The 21,487-nt window shown below is 42.4% G+C and overlaps 1 protein-coding gene across 2 annotated transcripts; it reads right to left on the bottom strand.

Moving 5' to 3' along the window:
- Window positions 1-2,844: 2,844 nt before the first annotated feature.
- Window positions 2,845-21,170, bottom strand: LOC118084175 (kynurenine/alpha-aminoadipate aminotransferase, mitochondrial-like). Of its 2 annotated transcripts, none has more exons than XM_088659822.1 (14): window positions 20,986-21,170; window positions 19,832-19,948; window positions 16,226-16,397; window positions 15,479-15,611; window positions 13,226-13,300; window positions 11,835-12,044; window positions 11,070-11,135; window positions 9,567-9,649; window positions 9,168-9,264; window positions 8,850-8,911; window positions 7,347-7,411; window positions 5,579-5,685; window positions 4,986-5,044; window positions 2,845-3,142 (listed from the first exon to the last, which is right to left on the bottom strand). In XM_088659822.1, the coding sequence occupies exons 2-14, from the start codon at window positions 19,896-19,898 to the stop codon at window positions 3,115-3,117; spliced, it is 1,224 nt and encodes a 407-aa protein (XP_088515948.1). In that variant the 5' UTR covers window positions 19,899-19,948; window positions 20,986-21,170; the 3' UTR covers window positions 2,845-3,114. The 2 variants fall into 2 exon arrangements, with proteins under 2 accessions (XP_088515948.1, XP_088515945.1); XM_088659819.1 differs by having other exon boundaries at window positions 2,852-3,142; window positions 4,986-5,087; window positions 20,986-21,169.
- Window positions 21,171-21,487: the final 317 nt, after the last annotated feature.

The following is a 21,487-nucleotide window of genomic DNA, read 5'->3' as shown; positions in this document are numbered from 1 at the left end:
CATGGAGCTAAAAGGAAATGGCAGGGAATTTATCTCAGCATTATACTTCAAGCTGGTCTCTTGCTTTTCCTATAGGCGCAGCAGCCTTGAATCCAGAGCAGAAAGCTGCCATGCTCTTTTCTACAGCATATAAGCAGGCAGCCTCCTTTGTGCTCTTACCTACCCCCCTTGTGGGTCCTGGTTTCTCAGCAGTGCTCTGTACAAAGGCCAAAGTTCAGAGCTCCCACCTCTCACCTTCTATTCTGCTCAATTCACTATGTTATAGTTGCAAAGCCCTATAACAGGCATCCCCAAACTTCGGCCCTCCAGATGTTTTGGACTACAGTTCCCATCTTCCCCGACCACTGGTCCTGTTAGCTAGGGATCATGGGAGTTGTAGGCCAAAACATCTGGAGGGCCGCAGTTTGGGGATGCCTGCCCTATACTGTAACTATGTTATAGTTGCAAAGCTCAGCGCCCGGTGTGGTGGAACCGTTTACACCGCCGTAAATCCACCTCTGCTCCCCCCTGTTACCACTAACAGACTCAAATGATTTCCCTCTTGCCCACATTAGGCAAAACTGCAATCCTAAAAACTAACACTGGCCTTTTGCCTTATTAACTAAAACCAGGGCTCAGGGAGGGGCTTCTCCAACTTGACTGTCTAGCGCTGAATCTTTCAATGGCCCAACTGCCTACCTTTTGTTTGGTTCAGCTCAGCCATCACTAGGCTCTGTTCTCCTAACAACCCACACTCAGCAAGGCTGCCTTGGCTTGTATTTTCAACATAAGTGGTTTGGCACAATTTAGCTCCTCAAACCTTGATTAATTCCAACTTCTATTGGGCCCAGGAATTTAGGGGGGGGCTGCACTCCAAAAACTCATAACAATAATTTTGACAGGTTTAAAGGGAACCTTTCCCCTATGAGCCAATGAATCCCTCCAGGCCACTCTGTCAGGTCCTCAGGAGGCTCCCTGTGCCATGTTTCTCACCAACCTCACTCTGCACTCAGGCGGTTTTTCCTGGTTGGAAAGTTTCCTTGAACTGTGTTGAAGCTGCTCGTTTAACTGGATTGAGACATGGGTGGGAGGGGGGGGGACATGAAATCTCTGGCTTTTGCACGGCTGAAATGGAACCCATGATATAAAGAGTGACAGCCATTGCTCCACTTCTCCCTACACCTTTGGCCCTGCTCCACACTGGCACACAAGCCCTGGAACGTTTTCTACGAGGAAATGCATTTTTCTTGCTCTGGAAAGTGTCCCCTACACCAGCTTACAACATGATCCTCTGTATATGATCCTTTCAACTGGCAATGCCAAGGATTAAGCCTGGAATCCTGCATCCAGTATGTAGGATGCTACCTCATACCCAGCCAGGGCCCTGATCCAGGGCCCTGTGTAGTTGTACACATCTGCAAAGGCATCCACCTTCTGTGCTGACCATAGGAGAAAAGCCATGAGAGTTATCAGCGGACACTAGGTAAAGGTAAAGGGACCCCTGACCGTTAGGTCCAGTTGCGGACCTCTGTGGTTGGGGCGCTCATCTCGGTTTACTGGCTGAGGGAGCCGGCATACAGCTTCCGGGTCATGTGGCTAGCGTGACCAAGCTGCTTCTGGCGAACCAGAGCAGCGCATGGAAACGCTGTTTACCTTCCCGCTGGAGCGGTACCTATTTATCTGCTTGGACTTGACATGCTTTCGAACTGCTAGGTTGGCAGGAGCAGGGACTGAACAACAGGAGCTCACCCCGCCATGGGGATTCGAACCGCCAACTTTCTGATCGGCAAGCCTAGGCTCTGTGGTTTAGAGCACAGCGCCACCCGCGTCAGCGGACACTAACTAGTATTGGACAAAAAGGAGAGGAAGAGACAAAAACAGGGGACTAGGACCTGTAGCTTGTTACTGGTTCTTAGAGTTCCACCCTGTGGAATGCCCTCCCACTAGAGGTCAAAGAGAACAACAATTACCAGACCTTTAGAAGGCATCTCAAGGCAGCCCTGTTTAGGGAAGCTTTTAATGTTTGATGGATCTCTGTATTTTAATGTTTGATGGATTTCTGTATTTTAGAATTTCTGTTTTGTTGGAAGCCGCCCAGAGTGGCTGGGGGAACCCGGCCAGATGGGCGGGGTATAAATAATAAATTATTATTATTATTATTATTATTATTATTATTATTATTATTATTATTAGAGTTGCTAGGCAACCCCTATTTCCCACACAGAGCCACAATTTGCAGAGTTCCCCATGAAGAGGGAAAATGACCTTGGGAATTGTGGTGTCATGCATGGAATCTAGTGGCTATTACGTTTAGGAGAGAGACCACTAGAGGGAGTCAACACAAAGGTTTATAATTTTTCTAGGGATGCTAGACTGCCCAGGTTTGAGGTAAAAATAAACTTCTCCAATGACTATGTAAGCTTGTGCATGTTGCTTTGGATAATCCACATTTTAGCTCTCCCTTTCCCTGGATGAAAGAAGGCAAAGCTGGCTCCAGGTTAGTCAGGTACAGCAGCAAAAAGGTGGGGCTGGCAATCATTGCCATTGGCAATTGCCTTTTAAATTCCTTTAGAATGCCCCTGGAGCAAATGTATGTCAGGGACCAAGAGGAGACACTTGGGCCTGCTCCAGCTCTGGGCTGCTGTTGGTTTTCCTTTGTTCTGTGCTGAGAGAACCACTAGGCTTGTGGGAGCTGTAGCTAACATTTTGTATAGTTTCAGCAACGAGTCCTTCTGAGGGCTTGGGTCATTGGCATCTGCCCCGCGATGACAAGCCCTGGTGCTGAGTCTGGAAATAGATAATGCTGCTATTTCAAGACATGGGTTTTGTTATATTATTGAGAATACATTAAGCAGTGTTGGAATAATACACTAAAAAGGAGCTTGAAATTTTACCTTAAGTAACCACCAAATGCTGTAATATTAACTGTAATAAATTATAGGCCACAGTAATGCTTGTGTGCTTGCTTTTGACAAAAGCAAAAAATACACATTTAAAGTAGAGAAACACTGCTGTATAATCAGTGATTTATTTAACAGCTCGTTCTGTGAAATTAGAGGCACAGTTTTTTGAATATTAGCCAGTGAAGATTTTGGTAAAAGCTAGTTCGCCATAAGTATCACGCAGTTTCTTCCTTTATAAGTTCAGCCAGTATCCGGAAACCCTAAAAAAAAGACCAAGAAAATGCTTTCCAAAATGCTCATAGTTCATCTTGACATAACTCAGTATTATTTAACTAATATTCCTGTAGTTAAACAAATCCCATTCATCTGAAGGAATCCAAAGACGGGTTTTATTGAATGGTGTGAGCAACTAATTTATATAATAATAATAATAATAATAATAATAATAATAATAATAAATCTACTCTTGTGGGAGTGCTGTCCATTAATTAAATATTTGTTTTAGTGGACTAACTCTCTTGACTTGATTAACTATCAATGCAAATACTGTTGTCGCCTTTGATAATTAGGAATTCATCCAATGCAGATGATACTTGAAAGCTATGTGCAGTGCAGTGCACTGATCCTACATACGCTTACATGAGAGTAAGCCCCACTAAATTGAAACTTAATTGTGAATAAACATGCAAAGGATTGCAGTGCAAATGTCTTTCTACTCTGATCTTGCTTGTAGGCTTCCCATGGTGGGAAAAGGATGCTGAATTACATGGCTTGATCCAGCAGGACTCGCATAAAGCCATTATTATCAGGTTTTTTTTGCGACAGTACTCACTGGTTACAAAGTACAGGCACTTCTTCTTCTTTTTTGCTACCCATGACAGCCATTTAGTATTTGAACCCACAGTATTTTTCAAATACATGGATACCAAAACTGCAAATGATTATTATCATTCTATATGGATTTAGATACCATTATTATAATACTTCACGGTGTTTCCCTTTTACGTTTATACAGCAGCAGTATGAAGTATATGGAACCAGAAGGACACTTTTAGCAGAGCTGTAAAGTGTAAAAATGATCACTAGGTGGAAAAGTCTACTGGGAGTTCAAAGAGAGGGCAAAATATATGCCACTTCTTTATCAGACTTTTATTGTAATTTAAAATTCTTAAGACAAGACTGACTGAGAGTATTGGAAAACCCACAATTATTTTAATACAGAAAGAGAAAGTCAATGTTTTTGCAACGATCCAGAAACTGACTGATTTATACTTCGTTTTTGTCAAATGCGCCTTGTTCCCTTGTTCCCTTTTATTCACAAACATAAAAAAAGAAAACAATTTGCACTTAAACTGGAATATTCAAGCCAATGGGTTTGGTAAATTTTCTAATGTTTCCAATGGGGCTTATTTACTTGCACTAATGATTTTCAATAAAAACCTGTTTCAGTTGTTTCTTCTGACAGAAAGAGAATGTCAAATCGAATGCAAAAAACAAAAAAAACCCATTCCCTTCCCCGGAACCAAGACTGTAGTCCTATACATAATTAACATACACACACTGAACTCAAGGGGAGTTTTGTCTCTGTAGACATTTCCTGGCCCTGGCCATCACAGTTACGCAGCAACTCAAATCCCCAATCTGCACTGTTGCCAGGGATTTCTCTCTGCTGCAGAGCAAACCACCACAGGAGCCCCTGCTGTGCTCGCTGAATCCTGCTGGCAGTAGCTAACAACCTAAATCCCCAAATGGGAGTTTTGTAGGCAAGGGCAGAGCAGGGCCATAGATGGATCCACTGGGTCCACAGCAGGTCCATTTCCCTCAGAAGGGCCCAGCTCAGGCCCCTTTGCTGCACCAGCCTGAGAGCTGGCACAGCAAAATTGGACAATTCAACTGTTTCTCCCACCCACATATACCCTTTCCCCTGGCAAGGTTGTGGATCCAGCAATTAATCTACCACTCCATGCCTACTGCTTCATTTAGGATGGTTGCAGTCCCATACTCAGGAGGAAGTTCTATTGAGTTCAATGGGATTTAGAATAATAGAATTTTGCTTCTCATGTAATTCATTTTTTGGACAACAAGAGAGTAGATTGCACTTACCCGGTCCATTTCATCTGGAGTAGCGAAAGAGTAGGACACTCTGACATGAGGGGATGGTTCTGAGGGATCAATCATATAAGGTTTCCCAGGAAGTAAAGACACCTAAAATTGTTGATTTTTTTTTTTTACTACTTGTTCATTACTTTTATTGCTGTGCATTTCTCCCAGTATATACATTTTTGTCTGCAACTTGCCAAATAATACAAATAACTGGATGTTATTTTGACTAATATATGCATTCTTATGCAAAATATGCCCAGTTTTCTACACGTCACAGTTGTATTGCAAAATTCAGAGAAATGAAAATTTCAGAGGATACCAATGAGCCTTATCTAACGATGTTTGACCCACAGTAGGTCTACTGAAAGTGCTGTAAATAAATTAATCGTGTCCATTAATCTTACTGTGTCTACTCTGAGTAGGATTAAGGTATCTTCGGGAAGTGCCAATTAAGCAAGTTTGCAGTAAAATGCTAACTAAAGCAGAATTTCTTACACATCCTTATTCAGACATGACAGCCCATTGACTTGTTGCACTTCATCCACCCACTCCACATCATGAAATATTTCAGCCTTTTCAGATTTTTTTCCTACCCCTTTCTCCAGTGCTTTTTCCATGACCATCTGGAATGTATCTGAAACCCCCTTAATTTTAATCCACAAAAATAGTCCAGAATTAGGAGCATGCCACTCTGCTAAACCTAGAGGAGAAATCACAACAACGAAGTGAAAGCATTCTAATGAGCTTATCAAGCATTTGTGTTTTTAAAATATTCAGTGCTTATGACAAACACAGTGGTACAGAACAGGCGTCGGCAACGTTTTCTGCCCGTGGGCCGGAGGATTCCCACGGACTATCGCCGTGGGCCGGACATGGGCCGCACAGGTGCAGAAGTGATTTCCGGTGCCGCGCTGCCCATGTCCCAAACACCGAAAAAGGCTTCTGCGCATGTTCGCGGCTGCGCAGAAGCGATTTCTGGCGCTGCGGACATTTTGGAAATGGGCAGCGCAGCACCAGAAATCACTTCTGCACATGTCCCCAGCTGCACAGAAGCAATTTCCGGTGCTGGCTGCCCATTTCCAAAATGTCAGCAGCGCCAGAAATCGCTTCTGCAGCTGCGTAGATGCGATTTCCGGTGCCGTTTGGCGAGTCCACATGCCAAGCTACATCGGTTTACTGCAGCGCAAGGGGGAACTTGCCGAACAGGCGGCTCAGTTCACGGGTGGCCCGTGGGCTGGATAAACGGCCACCATGGGCCGGAGGTTGCCGATGCCTGGCATAGAAGAACACTTCAGCATTCTTCACCAGGGCCTCAGTCAAACAGTTTCTCATGTCAGAGGCCAAATTTTCTACCACACTCAGCCAACAAATAGCTATCATAGTCTTGTATATGTATTGGTTTTGAGCATACATGTAAGCTTCATGCTTACATGTGGGTCAAGTAAACAAGCACTAGAACTGGGGTTTAAAGTTGCCATTTACCATCATACTGTTTTTCTGCTTGACCCAATAGCAAAGCGATGTCTCTTTTTCTGATGATGTGAGACACATCCAGATACTACTATGGTGGTGTTATAATCTGATGACAGCAAATAGAAGGCACAAAATGAAGCCCATGTCATTTGCTAATCACACATCCAGGAAGTACCATTCCATAGTTCTGGTTGGCTAATTTAGCTATATGGATCTCCTCTAGTGAGTTCTTTTTACCTTCCTGCCTTCCAGACATACCTGCTTTTACTCTGGAAAACAAGTGATACTGGCAGCAAAGACTATGTTAGAACTGCCACCAGTTCTGGTCAGCAGTATGGTTGCACCAAGAACAACCTAAGGTACCTAACATGATATAGAGATCTTAGTCTCATGAAGTGAAGGCCAAGGAATGTGCTCTACAAGCCAGTCTAAATGTTTCATTTCTCAAGCAGATACTGCTTAAAATAATCTCTCTGTGTTGCATTTTCCATGGTAACTCAGAGTGCAGCACCTAATGGACTTTTCTCAGCAGGCACAGTGCATTCATTCTTAAGCGTGGCTGGTGCTGCCAACACGAACACTCTACATGATGTGGACAAATAACTCGACAAGCCATGCTGTGCACACCAGTTGCACAGGGAGGAGACACACTCCATTCTGTTTCGAGTTCTTTTGAATGGCAGGTGCTTGTTTCAAGGGGCAACTGTTTGACAAGTAGTAATGGAAACCCTAACCCATCCGTTTTCTCACTCCTACCATGTTAAAATCATCTTAGCCTTTGTGTTTCTTCTGTAAATCTGTACAGAATCTTTTTTGGGTGTTTTTTTTTTTAAAAAAAATCTGGGCACATTGTTACGTCTAATTGCCCATGGGAGTGAGTTCACTGACCTGTCAGCCATTTGTCTGCTGCAGCAAGCATCGCGTCGCGCTGTTTTTTGTAGAACTCTGCTACTCTGAAATCAAACAATCAATGCTTGCATTCTTAGCGAAGAAAAGTGGGGGTCATGTGTCAGCCGTAGCACTTCCATTAAATTGTTCTAGACAAGTCACATTCAGAACCAATATAACTCAAACAGTGTTACAAGGCACTCAATCTCTGTACTGTGGATGGAGACTATGGGCAGTTGCTTAGGTCACACAATAGCTGGCACCAATTTACTGCGGAAGAAATGGCTAGCACTGTTTCTTCTACTACCCCTTTCATGGATTAAGCAAAAAATAAAAATAAAAAAAAGCATTGTTGCCCATGAGCTCAGGTGTGACCAAGAAGACAGCATATATTTAGGTGAGAATTTAATGATTGCATCCTTCTTAGTTAATGTGATTTTTCCCCAGAATGCATTTTGAATATAACTTTGAGTGAAAAATAAGCTCCCCAAATTCTCCATCCTATTTATGTGGGGAAATGGACAGGGTGGGTTTCTTTGTATATTCTCCAAGGGGTGTGCAATTCTCCAGCAGTTTGCAGGAGAGGATGAAGAGGACAATGGGTGATGCCCAATGTTGTGCAAGTGAAGCTCTGCTGATGGAATTTACCTTGTCCCTTCTTCTCACTCAGCCCCGCACACTTTCTGCTCCAGAAAGTCTCCTACATAACCCTAGGCTGTCCACCTCTTCCACGATGTAGCAGCAGTAAAGTTAATGAGAAACCTCTACCAGTCAAGCACCATAACAGAATGAATGAATGACATCAAGAGAAATAGGGAAGATAAGTAGGACACATGTCAAGGGGAAGATGGTAAGTGTGAGAGGTCCAATGGTGAAAATAGGTTGTAGAAGAACCCTATGCCTAAAAAGGCATGCCCAGTGCCAGGTCCTTTACTCTTTTGGTGTCTTACAAAGACCCGTACACCTGCTCAGGTATTTTAATCTTTTATCTGGCTTTAATGCTCACTCTTTCCTGCTTTCATGCAGTTGTTCTCTGGAGTTGTTTTATTGTAATTTGATAGCTTTATTGTTCTTCATTGTAAGCCACCTGAAGATCAATTATTTCAAAATAGAATGAAGAGATGATAGGACCACGGTGAGAGCTTTCAAAGGCAATGATGCTTTTTTCTGATCTGGTGCTCTGAGATACCGTGGTCAACTGTTAATCGTATCCATTAACTATATCTATGGAATTGATGCAAGTGACACTTACAGCTTATGGACCGTGAGCATGTTAGAAACATAAGGAGCAGCCTTATACTGAGTCAGACCACTGGTTCAACTAGCTCAGGATTGCTTGCACTGACTGGCAGCAGCTCTCCAGGGTTTCAAGCAGGGAGTCTCTCCCAACCTTACCTAGATACGCCGGGGAAGGAACTTGAGACCTTCTGCATGCAAAGCTGATGCTCTACCACTGAACTATAAGCCCTTCCCCAAATGCCAGCATTTTCACAATCCCCTTACCGGTCTACATTATCCAAAAAACCCTTTTGCCCCCACTTCTTAAGAAGTTGCAATACGACGACCTGCAAGAGAAAGCCAGAAAGCATCCAATGTGATGTCACAATCGAAATAAAATATGCAAGATTTGTGTATTCACTGTTAGTTCCCAGGATTCCTTGCAGGGGGACCATGACTGGGGGTGCTTCAACTTTTAGCTGAATTCTATACATGTTTATTTAGGATTGAGTATTCAATTGGGCCCCCACTTTCAATTAAGTGTTATCAGGAGGATTACAGCCTCAGTTTTGAAAAGCAATCCAATATATGACTGATGCTTACCTGTGCAAAAGTGTTGGGTTGCATTGTTGAGGCCTGAGTATGTAGAACAATCCTGTCTATAAGAGGGGCAGGTGCTGTTAAAAAGCCTATTCTCAAGCTATAGAAAAGAAAACACAACAAAGAGTTGAAAGGCATGCACCCTACTTAATTTGGCAAGTCCCCAGTTTTAAATTTTGTGCTTTTTTTGTTTTGCACATTGTTTTGCACAATGCCGTCTGGATTTTGTGAGGGCTGCCAAATCACTGAAAACACCCATAGCCGTGCAACGAGCATTTCAATTTGCAGTATTTGACAGATTCAAATGTCGTTATCATTTCAAAATCTCCATCACCACTCTAATTTAAGGTAATAGGGGCATTGCTACAGCGAACATGTTCTGCACTTCCATGTTCTACTCACCCGGAAGAGATAATTTTAGAGAAAGAATCACCTCTGATGACTCGACCGTCAACATCCATTGAAAGAAATGATGGCGCTTTAGTCTTAAAATGCAAAAGACATAATATTATTAAAACAAGACAAACCAATATTAAGGTTTAGCTTGGCACATGAGCTACGTGGAGGTGGGAGAAGAACATGAGAAGGGCAAAGATGTCAGAGGCAAAGGGGTGGAGGCTGTCAGTGTTATTTACTGCTGAAGTGGTCCACCTAGTCCAGCAGGTTCTGAGCCACATAGCAATTTTCAGCAACTGGTGTACTGCTTCCAACAGTGGAGGCAGAACATAGAAATCGAGATTAGTAACCATTAATATGATAGCAAACAGTTCCCCTGAAAAGTACTGTAAGAAATGGGAAGGAAAAAATTGTATTTCTTTCCTACCTAGAAGTTGTACAAATGGTGCATAGAACTTTTTTTAAAAAACGAACCAACCTCTAGACACCAGCACAGATCAATGGAGATATTGACTATCACCATCATCCCAAGTCTGGGCCTAGGAGAGCCCAGGTGTGTGTAGGGGTCTCTGAGCTGATCCTGCAATTTCTCTGGGATCTGGAGGACCTTCCCCCACAAAAGATAGAGGGCCATATGTTGCCACTGTGAGTGTGCTCTCTACAATGCATTGAGAGAACCTTGCACCAATCACTGGGCTTGCACATAGGGTTGCCAGACTCAAAAGAGGACAGGACTTCTGTGCCTTTAATTGCCCGGCTCTCTTTTGAGTCTGGAAACCTTAAAGAGAAACCAGCAGACTCTTTGCTTGGCAATTAAACAAAGGGTCTGCTGGTTTCTCTTTAAGGTTTCCAAACTCAAAAGAGAGCAGGGCAATTAAAGGCACAGAAGTCCTGTCCTCTATTGAGTCTGGCAACCCCACTTGCACATAGCCAGGAAAGTGGAGTTAGCTTTGGGGAAGCTAGAGGATGAAGTAATCAAGGTGTTAGAGGCAAAGCTACTGGAGCTATCAAAGCAGCATTGTTGCTGGAAAGAAAAATGTGACCATTGTGCTTAGACATGATGGAGAACAAGAAAAACTGGATATTTAAAAGAGACAAGCTAGGGCAAAGCAGAACTATGTGACATGTGACTCAAGAGTGTCAATCATCTGCTCTTGGGTTGTCACCTGCTTTTGGGGGAAGAATTGTGACTCGATAGTAGAGCACCTGTTTTGCAGGTAGAAACTCCCAGGTTCAATCCTTGGCATCTCCAGGTAGGACTGGAAGAGCCTCCTGACTGAATTCCTGGAGAGCTGCCAATATTCGGTGTAGACAATACTGCTCTTGATACATGAATGGGATGACTTGGTTGTAAGGCTTCCTATATTCCCGTGTTCTTGGGCCTAAGTGCCTAAGGAGCCTTAAAATCTTGAGGCTGAACGCGCTTTTCTTTTGTGTCAAGAAGAAAACATACGCAGAGCAAATCCATTAGTACATTTAGTTTGGTAATTGCTATTAGTTTGATTTTACCTTCTGAAACTGGATGAAATAGTACGGATCATCTTCTATTATAAGAAAGTTGTATTCTTGGGCAAGCTAAAAGGTAAACCAACAAGAAAAGAAGAGAAAATAATTTTGTGGAATGATCAGTGCATACACAACTATGGTTTGCCAACATGCCAGAGCAATAGTGGTCCTATCAAACATGAGAACACCTTGGAGAATTGATGCATCCCAAGTTTATGTAATATGTTCATGTTTCTCATTTTGTGCTGAGTCTATGAACAGTCGCCTCAGGTGGCAGCGGAGGGGACGAGGAAGCAGGGGGCACCATGTTGTTGGGAAATGCTCTGGGCTGGCTCTGCTTTCTGTGATTTCTCCTTTGCTACATTTGCCTTTTCTTGCCTCTTTGCTATACCAACCTTCCATTCTTCCTGTTCCAGTGCAATGAGGATGGGAGCATGGGGAATTTGCTTAATTGTTTTGGGAAAGAGACATTTCTCCCATCTGCTACTGCATTTGTAGTACTGCCAACTAGTGCTCTCTCTTTTTTGATTTTTTTTTAAAAAAGGTGTCAGTACATAGGCTGCAAAGAGGAAGAAGAGGTGACCACACTCCATATTGGTAGGTAGTTTCTTAAAAAAAAGAAAGAAAGCAAAAAAGCAAAGAAAAAGAAAAAAGCAAGCACAGCCGCCTATACTAAATTGCTGCTCTGTATACCTGCCTAGGGTTGCTTAGTGGAAATGCTGTCTTTGTTTCTATTTAAGATGATGCCCTGGTAAATCTCTTTTTTACCTGGTAAATCTCTTTTTTGCGTTCAGCTGTCAGGGAGCTCCCAGAAGGATTGGCACCATTAGGAACAGTGTACAGGAACTTAGGGGGCTTGTCTGTGAGCTTATGCGCATTGTCTGATTTCCACCTGGAAAGAATCTCTTTCAAGCCTTTGGGAATGATTCCATGTGCATCATTAGGGACTTTGATGATGTTACATCTCAAGGCTTTTAGCTGTTTATGAAAAGAAACATGGTATTACACATAATTTATTATCCAATCCACAGAGGCCATTAAAACCAGAACATTATTAAGCAGCTAAGCTCAAAACCACTCGTATACAGAAGTCATATACCGTGCCTGCTTCTGAAATGTCATGTGCTGATAGTAGTATAAATGCTAGTGACAATTAGGGATGCACAAAGATTCATCCTAAAAGGGGATTGAGGCTTTTTAGGCTCTCCAAACCCTCCCTGCCAGAAATGGATGCTAACAGCATCATTTTCCCATGAGGGATGTTGGGACGTGTCGTTCCAGCCTCTTTCCTGTGTAGGAAATGGATGCTCTAAGTACCCATGCTGATGTTGCCATCTTTGCTGCTGTCCATTTGCCAGGTGAGGTTTGTGGCCCTAGGATAGAGGCAGGGAAGGGGTGGTGGCAGTGGGTGCTCAGAGATTCAGCTGAGCAGGCCTTGATGCAAGCCTGATCATGGCAAGCTTCAAGTTAAGGGCCTTGCTTGGTCAGGTCTAGTCATGAGAAATGAAACTGAGCTGCTTGCTATGCGAAGGTTCCTGTTGATTCTTCACAACATTCACACTAACAATGAAAAAAACCCATCAAGAACAGGCAAACACAAGGGAGGCAACAGTAGGCAAAAGAAGGCAGCTCCTGGCCCTGTTTTGTAAACTTTAGGAATTCAAAATGGAGGCTCTGTTAGTGTGGTTCCAGATATAGCTCAACAACTTTTCTGTCTGGATTTCCACCACTGTTTGAAATATGGCAAGCCTAGCTTAGATGCATAGCTTGTAGCCACCGGAAGCTTTGCATCAGCATTGTGGGCCTGGTTTTATGGAGCCACCTCCCGGCTGAGATCAGACAAACCCTCTCCCTGTTTCAGGTGGTTGACAAAAACCTCCCCCTACCATCAAGCAGGCATATTCAGGAAGTTTTCTGGTTTTTTATGATTAATTTTAATTGATTTTATCCATATTTTGTAATCACTTAGAGACTGAGATAATTAAGAGGTATATAAATAAATTAAATAAAACACTTGTTACTTTTTGATACAATTCTTGTCATACAAGGCAAACCGCTCATGGAGTCCCAATATGAATTTTTGCAATGGCCTGTTTATGCACCAAAGAACTAGAGTTGGCATAGCAACATGCTGTGATGGGACCCCCAAGATAACTCACTGCTAACATTGTCCCAGGGAAGTTTGGCTCCTCTACAAGGACGCTGTCACCTGGGTTGATGAGCATATCAAAAGCCTGCAAGAAAAGATCAAAAAGGTTTGAAACAGCAAGCATCCCACTGTGTTTGAACTGGATTTTAGTGGGTGGGGTGGGTGGAGTCCTATCCAAGTTTTGATATTAAAACCTAATACTTTACCAATGTTGATGTAAGGCATATCACCACCACCTCAACCCCCATAGCAATTAGGCTTAGCAAAAAAAAAAGGTCCTGTTTCTCTCTCTCAACGTAATTGCCATGAAGGCAGGTTGGGGCCCAAGAAGGGAGGTGGCAGGGCAGATTCAAGTCATCAGGCCATATCTGGCCCACAGGTTGCCCCCCCAATCTAAATGGTGACATTATTTTGCTCTTCTTTTGAAGGCTGTCCTGAATGCCTTGTCTATATTTGAGATGCTTAGATAGCAGAGACATGTTAGGAGATCTTTCTCTGGTTATACCTGGACTGTGGAAATCCTTGTCCCCTGATTCTGGCTTAATGTTTTTGGGCTGCCTTCTTAAGATATCCCATGAGAAGCATAGCTGCCAAGCCTCCCACTGAAAAATGTGGGATCAGCAGCGGCGCGGCACCGGAGGTCGCTTCTACACATGTCTGGACATGCTCTGCCTGATTTCTGGTGCCCAGGAATGGGCAGAGAGGCACCCGAAATGGATGCCGCTGGCAGGTAGGAAATCCGGGGGATTTCCAGGATTTTTTCCCTATTTGGGATAACAGTGGGAAACAGATTAGAATCTGGGGGTTTCCCGCGAAAAACGGGAGACTTGGCAGCTATGATCAGAAGTTCAATTTATCTGGCTGACAGTTGATATCTATATACTTCCTGGTTTTAATCTTTCCTTCCATTATTCATGTGTTTATGTTTTAAAACTGGTTTTGATCAACTTTTAACCGTGTAGTATTTGGCCTTGGGTCCTTCTCAGAAGTGGACAACCAGAATTAATTTCATTTTATAAATAAATAAAAATGATAAAATTGCACTACCCCTAACTTAGATTTTACGCAACTTCTTCTTTTTTACCTTGAGCATATAGTTTAAATATAGATGCTAAGCACAGGCAAGCATCATGGAACTAGAAAATAAAAATAGTTAATAATGCATGCAGAAGATTAAAAACAAAGATGACAAGGAGCAGATCTCTGGTGAATAAAATATTCTTAGGATATGTCCCTGAAGTCAATCATCTCTATAAAGAACAATGGTCGTGCAACTATTTATCTATATTTAAGAACCAGAGTTTAGAACTACATAATTGGAAATCTACATAACTGGAAGCAATTTCATCTGGTTCTGTCTCCACTGAGGATAGGGGTGCCAACTTGAATAAAAGATTGGGGGGGAGCAGGTAAGATGTGGCACAAACACACACCATTTGAACGCCAATGGCCATCAACTTTGGACCCTCCCCCGGCACCCTCAAATATTTTATGGGTGTGTGTGTGAAGGAACCTTGGCCCCTCAGACTCCTATGACTAGGGACAGGAGTCAACAATTTCCATGAGCTTAACTCTGAAAATAGGATAGTTCTGCTGGATGAAGGGGAGAAGTAATTTTAATTGATTCCTCCTTCTCCTTCTCCTCCTGCAAAGCTGCTCAAGAGAGTTAGAGGACGCTCTTGAACAGTATAGGAAGCAATGTGAAGGACTGAAGGAGGAATGGGGAGTTGATAAAAACAGGGCCGTCTTAAGCGGGTCGGGCACCCGGGCACCATGGTGTGCGGATCGCTCTGGCGCCCCCGCCCTGCCCCGTTTCTTCACATGGCTGGTGGGCGGGCGCAGGGTGCAGCGCACAGCGTGGTTTCCATGCGGCTTCCCCGTGCAGCGCCCCCCCTGCCGAGCTGGCGCCCTGGCACCCCGCGCCACCCAGCCTACCCCTAGAGCCGGCCCTGGATAAAAATCCCCTCCCTTCCACCAGTGGGGACCTCCACTGGATCGCAGACCCTTCCATGGAAGGGAACAACAGCAACAAAAACCTGATGAAATAATGCACTTTGATTTTCCAATAGTGTTCATGAAGCAGTCATGTCAAGTCTTTATCTTCAAGTACTGTATTAACTTTGCTCAACTGATTTGATATGATGGAGAAGAATCACCAGCAGGGAAATATCCTTCTGATGTAATTGCTATAGAGGAACTCATTGGGCATTTGGCTCAGTTGTCTGAACTGACATGGTTCTGTTAACCTTTGAATCGCTCGTACTTTGGTAAGGCCATCCTGGCTGCCTGAAGTGACGCATATCTTCATTTGTCCTTTCTCAGGCGCATACGTCGCTGTTGGTGGGTTGTGGAGCTTCATCTGCAAGTCTCTGAACCAAGACAATAAGTCGTGAATTCTGGAAGACAGAATTTATTCCTCTTTTTAAATATCCTCAGTTCTTCATGCATAATATACCACTTTAGGTTAGCTTGAAGTTGGTGTGATGAAGAACCAAAACAGAAATACTTAAAACATCTTAACACTTACTTAGAAATGGATATGACAAACTTATTTAAGTGGACCATTAGTATTATTTTAAATAACAAGTCTTTTGAATAAATGACATGGGAGTTGCTTGAGCTAATTAAGAACATAAGAAACTCCCTGCTGGATAAGATAAGGCAAAAGGCTCATCTATTTAAGCATCCTGGGCTCACAGTGGCCTGTGGGGAAACTCTGAGCACTCTCCCCCCTTGTGATTCCCAGCAACTGATAAAGAATCACTCAAAGTTTTATATTAAATTGTCATTTATTTTGTATCTGTTGTGCATCCATCTATGGACAGGGTTCCCTGGGAAGAGGGATTGTTGCTTAAACTGCTCTGGGAATTGTAGCTCTGTGTAGGGAATAGGGATTTCCTAAGAACACTCAGTACCCCAAACAGACTACGGTTCCCAGGATTATGTTGCAGAATACACCTGCAATAAAACACCAGTCTGGAGGGTCCCTCTGCATAATTTTTCATAATACCCATCTGTAGCACTGTACTGAAGAGCTCTCTTCATCAATTGTTCTCCAATTTCAATGGTGGTTCCATCATTGAGGGTTATGCTTGCTGTTTTCATTGGGAAATAGTTAGGGTTTGGCATACCCGCAGTAAACATGATTACGGTAGACGCTGACATCTTCTTTTCCAGTTCATCTGTCGTTAACATGAGCAAAATAATATTAGTTAATAAGTTAAAAGATGTAATTAACAGAAAAAATGAACAAGGCTAGAATTTCAGAGGAAGCCAAATGTGAAAGTAAATGCTGTTCTTATCTACTGTGTCACAGAACACTTTTAAAGACATCAGTGTTTTTGAAATACAAGGGAATATTAAACATCACAATTGTGTTCTATGGTGAATGTAATCCAGTTTTGATCTGTATAAGCAGCTATCTTGGAGAAGCCCATATGTTGTGGCTTTCTAGTAGTTGGAGGACACAATATGGTGCTTGTTTAGGGAGGTTTTTAATGTTTAATAGATTATTGTGTTGTATTTTTCTGTTGGAAGCTGCCCAGAGTGGTATACCCAGAGGGGTATAAATAAATAAATAAATAAATAAATAAATAAATAAATAAATATTATTATTGTTGTTGTTGTTGTTGTCTACAAGATTAGGTATATCAAAGTATATCAAGAAATAAGGGCTTCTGTAGGAGTGAGGTTCTTAGCCGAAACTAGAAACGAACCTAGAGGTTTTCTCATTCATGTTTAAATTTCATTGTGAATAGCTTGTTGGTGCTATGTACCTGCCATACAGGTAAAACACGTCCTCCATCCTCAAGAATCCTGGGAACTGTAATTTGTTAAGGGTAGTGGAGATTGTAGCTCTGTGAGGGGGCAAACTGCAATTCAGGATTCTTTTTTTTTATTATTTAAAGTTTTTGTGACAGAAAAAGAAATAAAAACTAGTTAAAAACTTACAACCTCAATCATTCAAAATAATTCAAATTACAAACACAATCACTTTACTTTTATATCACATTCTCAATAATTTTCCAAATACCACCCTCTACTTCCCTCCCCCCCCACCCGACTTCCCCTCACCCATGTGAGATCTTATTGGCATTTGTATTATTGTTTCTTGTTGTGTTAGCAGTTATTTATACTTAATAGTCACATCCTTTATAATATCAACTTGTATCCTTGCGAGTCATACCCTTTACGTTTATGTTAAACTTAATTTCCATATCCATATTTTTTCATATAGATCTCTACACCCCCCCTCTTAATTTTTTGCTTGGGGCAGCCCCTGACTGATGCCGTTAATTTTTGCCATCTCCATAATTTCACAGATCTAAATTCTCCATTCTGGTAATTCTCAGGGCGGCTCTACGTAGACCCCCGGTGGCGCAGGGCACCATGGCGCTGGCCCGCCAGGAGGGCACCGCGAGCTGCGCCCGCCCGCTGGCCGGCCGGTCTGCTGGTCCACTGCGCAGCTGCGCGCGGCGCCCACCTGCCCACCGCGCTGGGAAACGGGGCGGGAGGGCGCCGGAGATATCCGGCGCACCATGGCAACAGGGGCGCTTAAGACGGTGGTGGTAATTCTGGTATTTTTCCTGTTTTCCAGTTTTTGCCACTAGTAACCTAGCCGCTGCTGTCACATAGAGGAATATATTCTTTTTATCTTTGGGGATATTGTTGGTTATTAAGCCTAAGATACGCTTCTGGCTTTTTTGAGAATTGTGCTCTTAAATATTATTTTCAACTCTTCATGTATCTTGGTCCAAAATTGTTCAATCACCATACACCCCCCACCACATATGGTGCATTGTTTACATCTCCAACAAAGGTTTGAATATTTTTTATAGATCTTTGCCAATTTTACTGGGGTGAGGTACCAACGATAACACATTTTCATTATATTTTCTCTCATCAAATAACAAGCTGTGAAATTTATGTCAACACTCCATAATTTTCCCCACCTATCTAAATGTATTGTTTTGCCCAGATCTTGTGACCACTTTATCGTTGTTTATTTTATTACTTCATCTTTCAATTCCCACTCAAGGAGTAGATCGTACATTTTCAATATAATTTTTTTATTTTACTGCAATAGTTCACTTTGCAATTTAGAAGTTTTCTGTTCAAAACCTGTTTTTTTATCTTTGTTAAACAAATGGACTATTTGATGATATTGTAGCCAACTATTGTAGTAATCCTTAATCTCTTCATATGGTTTTAGTTTTACAACACCATGCTCTTTTATTAATAATTGTTGGTATGTTGGCCATTTCTTTTCCATTTTTTTTTTTACCACTAATACGTTAAGTGGAGACACCCACCAGGGTATCTTTGGTTTCATTAGCCATTGATAATTTGTCCATACTTTGTATAAGGGCTTTCTAATTATATGGTTCAAGAAATCCTTATTTACAGCCACCTTATCCTCCCATCCTCAAGAATCCTGGTAACTGTAATTTGTTAAGGGTACTGGAGAGTGTAGCTTTGTGAGGCGGCAAACTGCAATTCCCAGGATTCTTTGGGGGTGGGTAGGTGGGGGCTTTGAATGTGTGCTGTGTAAGCAGCCTTAGAGTCAGATAGTTCCGATTCCATTACAGAGAAAAAACTTAAAAAACCAAAAGCTAACAGAAAATGAAATAGGAGTTGAGTGCAATTCTATACATATCTACTCAAAAGTAAGTTTCACTGCATTCAGTGGAGCTTCTTCCCTGTTGAGTGTGTGTAGGTCTACAACCTACAGGGACCCAGGTGGCGCTGTGGTTAAACCACAGAGTCTAGGGCTTGCTGATCAGAAGGTCGGCGGTTCGAATCCCTGCAACGGGGTGAGCTTCCGTTGCTCGGTCCCAGCTCCTGCCCACCTAGCAGTTCGAAAGCACATCAAAAAAATGCAAGTAGATAAATAGGGACCGCTCCGGCGGGAAGGTAAACGGCGTTTCCGTGCGCTGCTCTGGTTCGCCAGAAGCAGCTTTGTCATGCTGGCCACATGACCCGGAAGCTGTCTGCGGACAAACGCCAGCACCCTTGGCCTATAGAGTGAGATGAGCGCCACAACCCCAGAGTCGGACACGACTGGACCTGATGGTCAGGGGCCCCTTTACCTTTACCTTTAGGCTTACAACCTAACTCTATTAGTTTTCACTGTTATGCAGTGATGTGTATATTTATGATGTTACTGAGCAGTAAATTACAGCATTACAAAGTTGCCTTATATACCTGGCTACATTATCTACTCTGATTGGGAGCAACTTGCCAGGGTCTCAGGCAAAGGTCTTTCATGTCACCTGTTACCTGGTCTTTAAAAAATATGGAGATACTATCAGGGATTGAACACGAGACTCTGTGTGCAAACCATCTGCTATACCACTGAGGTGCGGTTCCACCCAATTTATTATTCATTTATTTCATAAAATTTATACACCGCTTGATTGTAAAAAACAACAACCCTCAAAGCAGTTTACAAAAGGTAAAACAACAATATCCAATGGCATTATTCTTCCAAATGGGAACTTGCAATCTCTCTCAACAAGAATTTTCTGAGCATATGCATATCCTATAGATATAAAGCCAGGAGAAAATGAAAATTGTGAAGCAAATCAGGTGATGACTGGAAAATGCAACTACTCACTTGAAAGTCTTGCAACGTTTGGTTTCCTTGCTGCACTTACTTCGGACAGGAATTTGGAGTAATCCATTTTGATGTGACAAGCAGTGAACAGGTTCCTTAGATTTCCTTAGAACACTGCTGTATAAATTAGACACAGATAACTATTACACTTGTATGTTCTGATCTCCTTCTCTTAGCACAGCAAATGCTTCAGTACTTTATGTTCAACTGCTCGCGTGTTCTGCTTTATAACTTGGCACAAATAAGAGCAACCAAATTATCTTTTTAAATCCAATATTAACTAAGGGGCATTCTCTGAAACTGAGGAACCCAGGGAAGCCTAAAACAATTTAAAACTGCAATGTCATTAAATACAGTAAAAAAAACAACACATTAACAACAGCAGAACAACAAGTTCCAAACAAAGTTAAAATCACCATCTATTCCCCCCCCCAAATGTATTTATCAGGGATAACAAACTTCTATAAAGTAGGACTGTGCTAATCCTTCATGCATGAACATATCAAGGAAAAATATTGTGCTTTTGAGAAGCAAAAAAAGGGTTTCCCAATACCACATCTCCCACTCCCTCTCCCTCTTTCCCCCTCTCGTGTGTGTGTGTTTGTGTGTATGTGTTATTCATATCTGTTCTTGGCCACTGTTTCCCCAAGTAGCAACTGCTTCAGCTCCACTCTGCCCCTTTGATGTATAGTTCCAGCAGTGGTCCTACTCAACCAGGGCCCACAAAATGAGCATGATAATTCTACTGAGTGGAAACATAGTTGAGCTAAGGTGAGTGTGATATTTTCTAGATTAGTGATGTGGATCATCATAACCAGCCAGGAATTCAGTGCCTCTCTAAGCAGGCAAATCATCTGCGGATGAGAATCATTTGGAATGTGGATTGCTGTTTTTCAAGTGGCAGTTTGCAACCACTGAAGTGGCAAAAAGTTTGTTCACCGCAAAAGAGATGGGCAATTGTCAAAATGTGAACTGACTAGGAGGGTTATGTCTCTCCACCCCCGCCCCCCTGTTTGGTGTGTCCCCAACCTATTTTTCATGGGGAATAAAGGGACATCCATTTGGCTTAGCCCTGATGTAAATGAAATCAATATTGTTAGCTTCTGAATAAATCTTTAACACAAAACAAAAATTAATAAAAGTATGAAACTTACAGTCTGCAACTTGATGTAGGAAGAAAGGGCAGGAAGCACCAAATGCTCAAATAATAACAAAAAGCCCACAACTTTTTTCTTCAACTTCCAGGCACAAAGAAAGAATAGTAGCAATGCCGAAAGCTGTTCTTCTCCTAAGGTGAATATGATACAATTGTGTATTTCTCATAGCTTCCCTCAAAACCATAAATCTCTAGCAAACTTTGCCCAAATACTTAATAATTTACCAAGGAAAGTATGCACATTTAGACTCTGGACTTACATGACCTTACAAGGACCTTCCCCTTTAGGTGGCAACGGAGATTGAACGTGTGGTTGGCAAGGTCTCAAATCAGGAATAGCTCAGCCTTTCTCCTTATTGCCTCTCAAAAGCTAGTTGGCTCCCAGTGTGAAATAGCAGCCCCTTCAGACCAAGCTCGTCTACCCAATAGTTCACACAATCTCCACAGATAAAACTGACCCAATGCCTATATTGACTAATAATGGCACCAATTAGGGTGCC

The sequence above is a fragment of the Zootoca vivipara genome, chromosome Z1, assembly GCF_965207765.1.
Source record: "Zootoca vivipara chromosome Z1, rZooViv2.hap1.1, whole genome shotgun sequence".
NCBI classification, from domain to species: Eukaryota; Metazoa; Chordata; class Lepidosauria; order Squamata; family Lacertidae; genus Zootoca; species Zootoca vivipara.
Note: the sequence above shows the minus strand (reverse complement) of the source record. Positions and strands in the feature narration are given on the sequence as shown.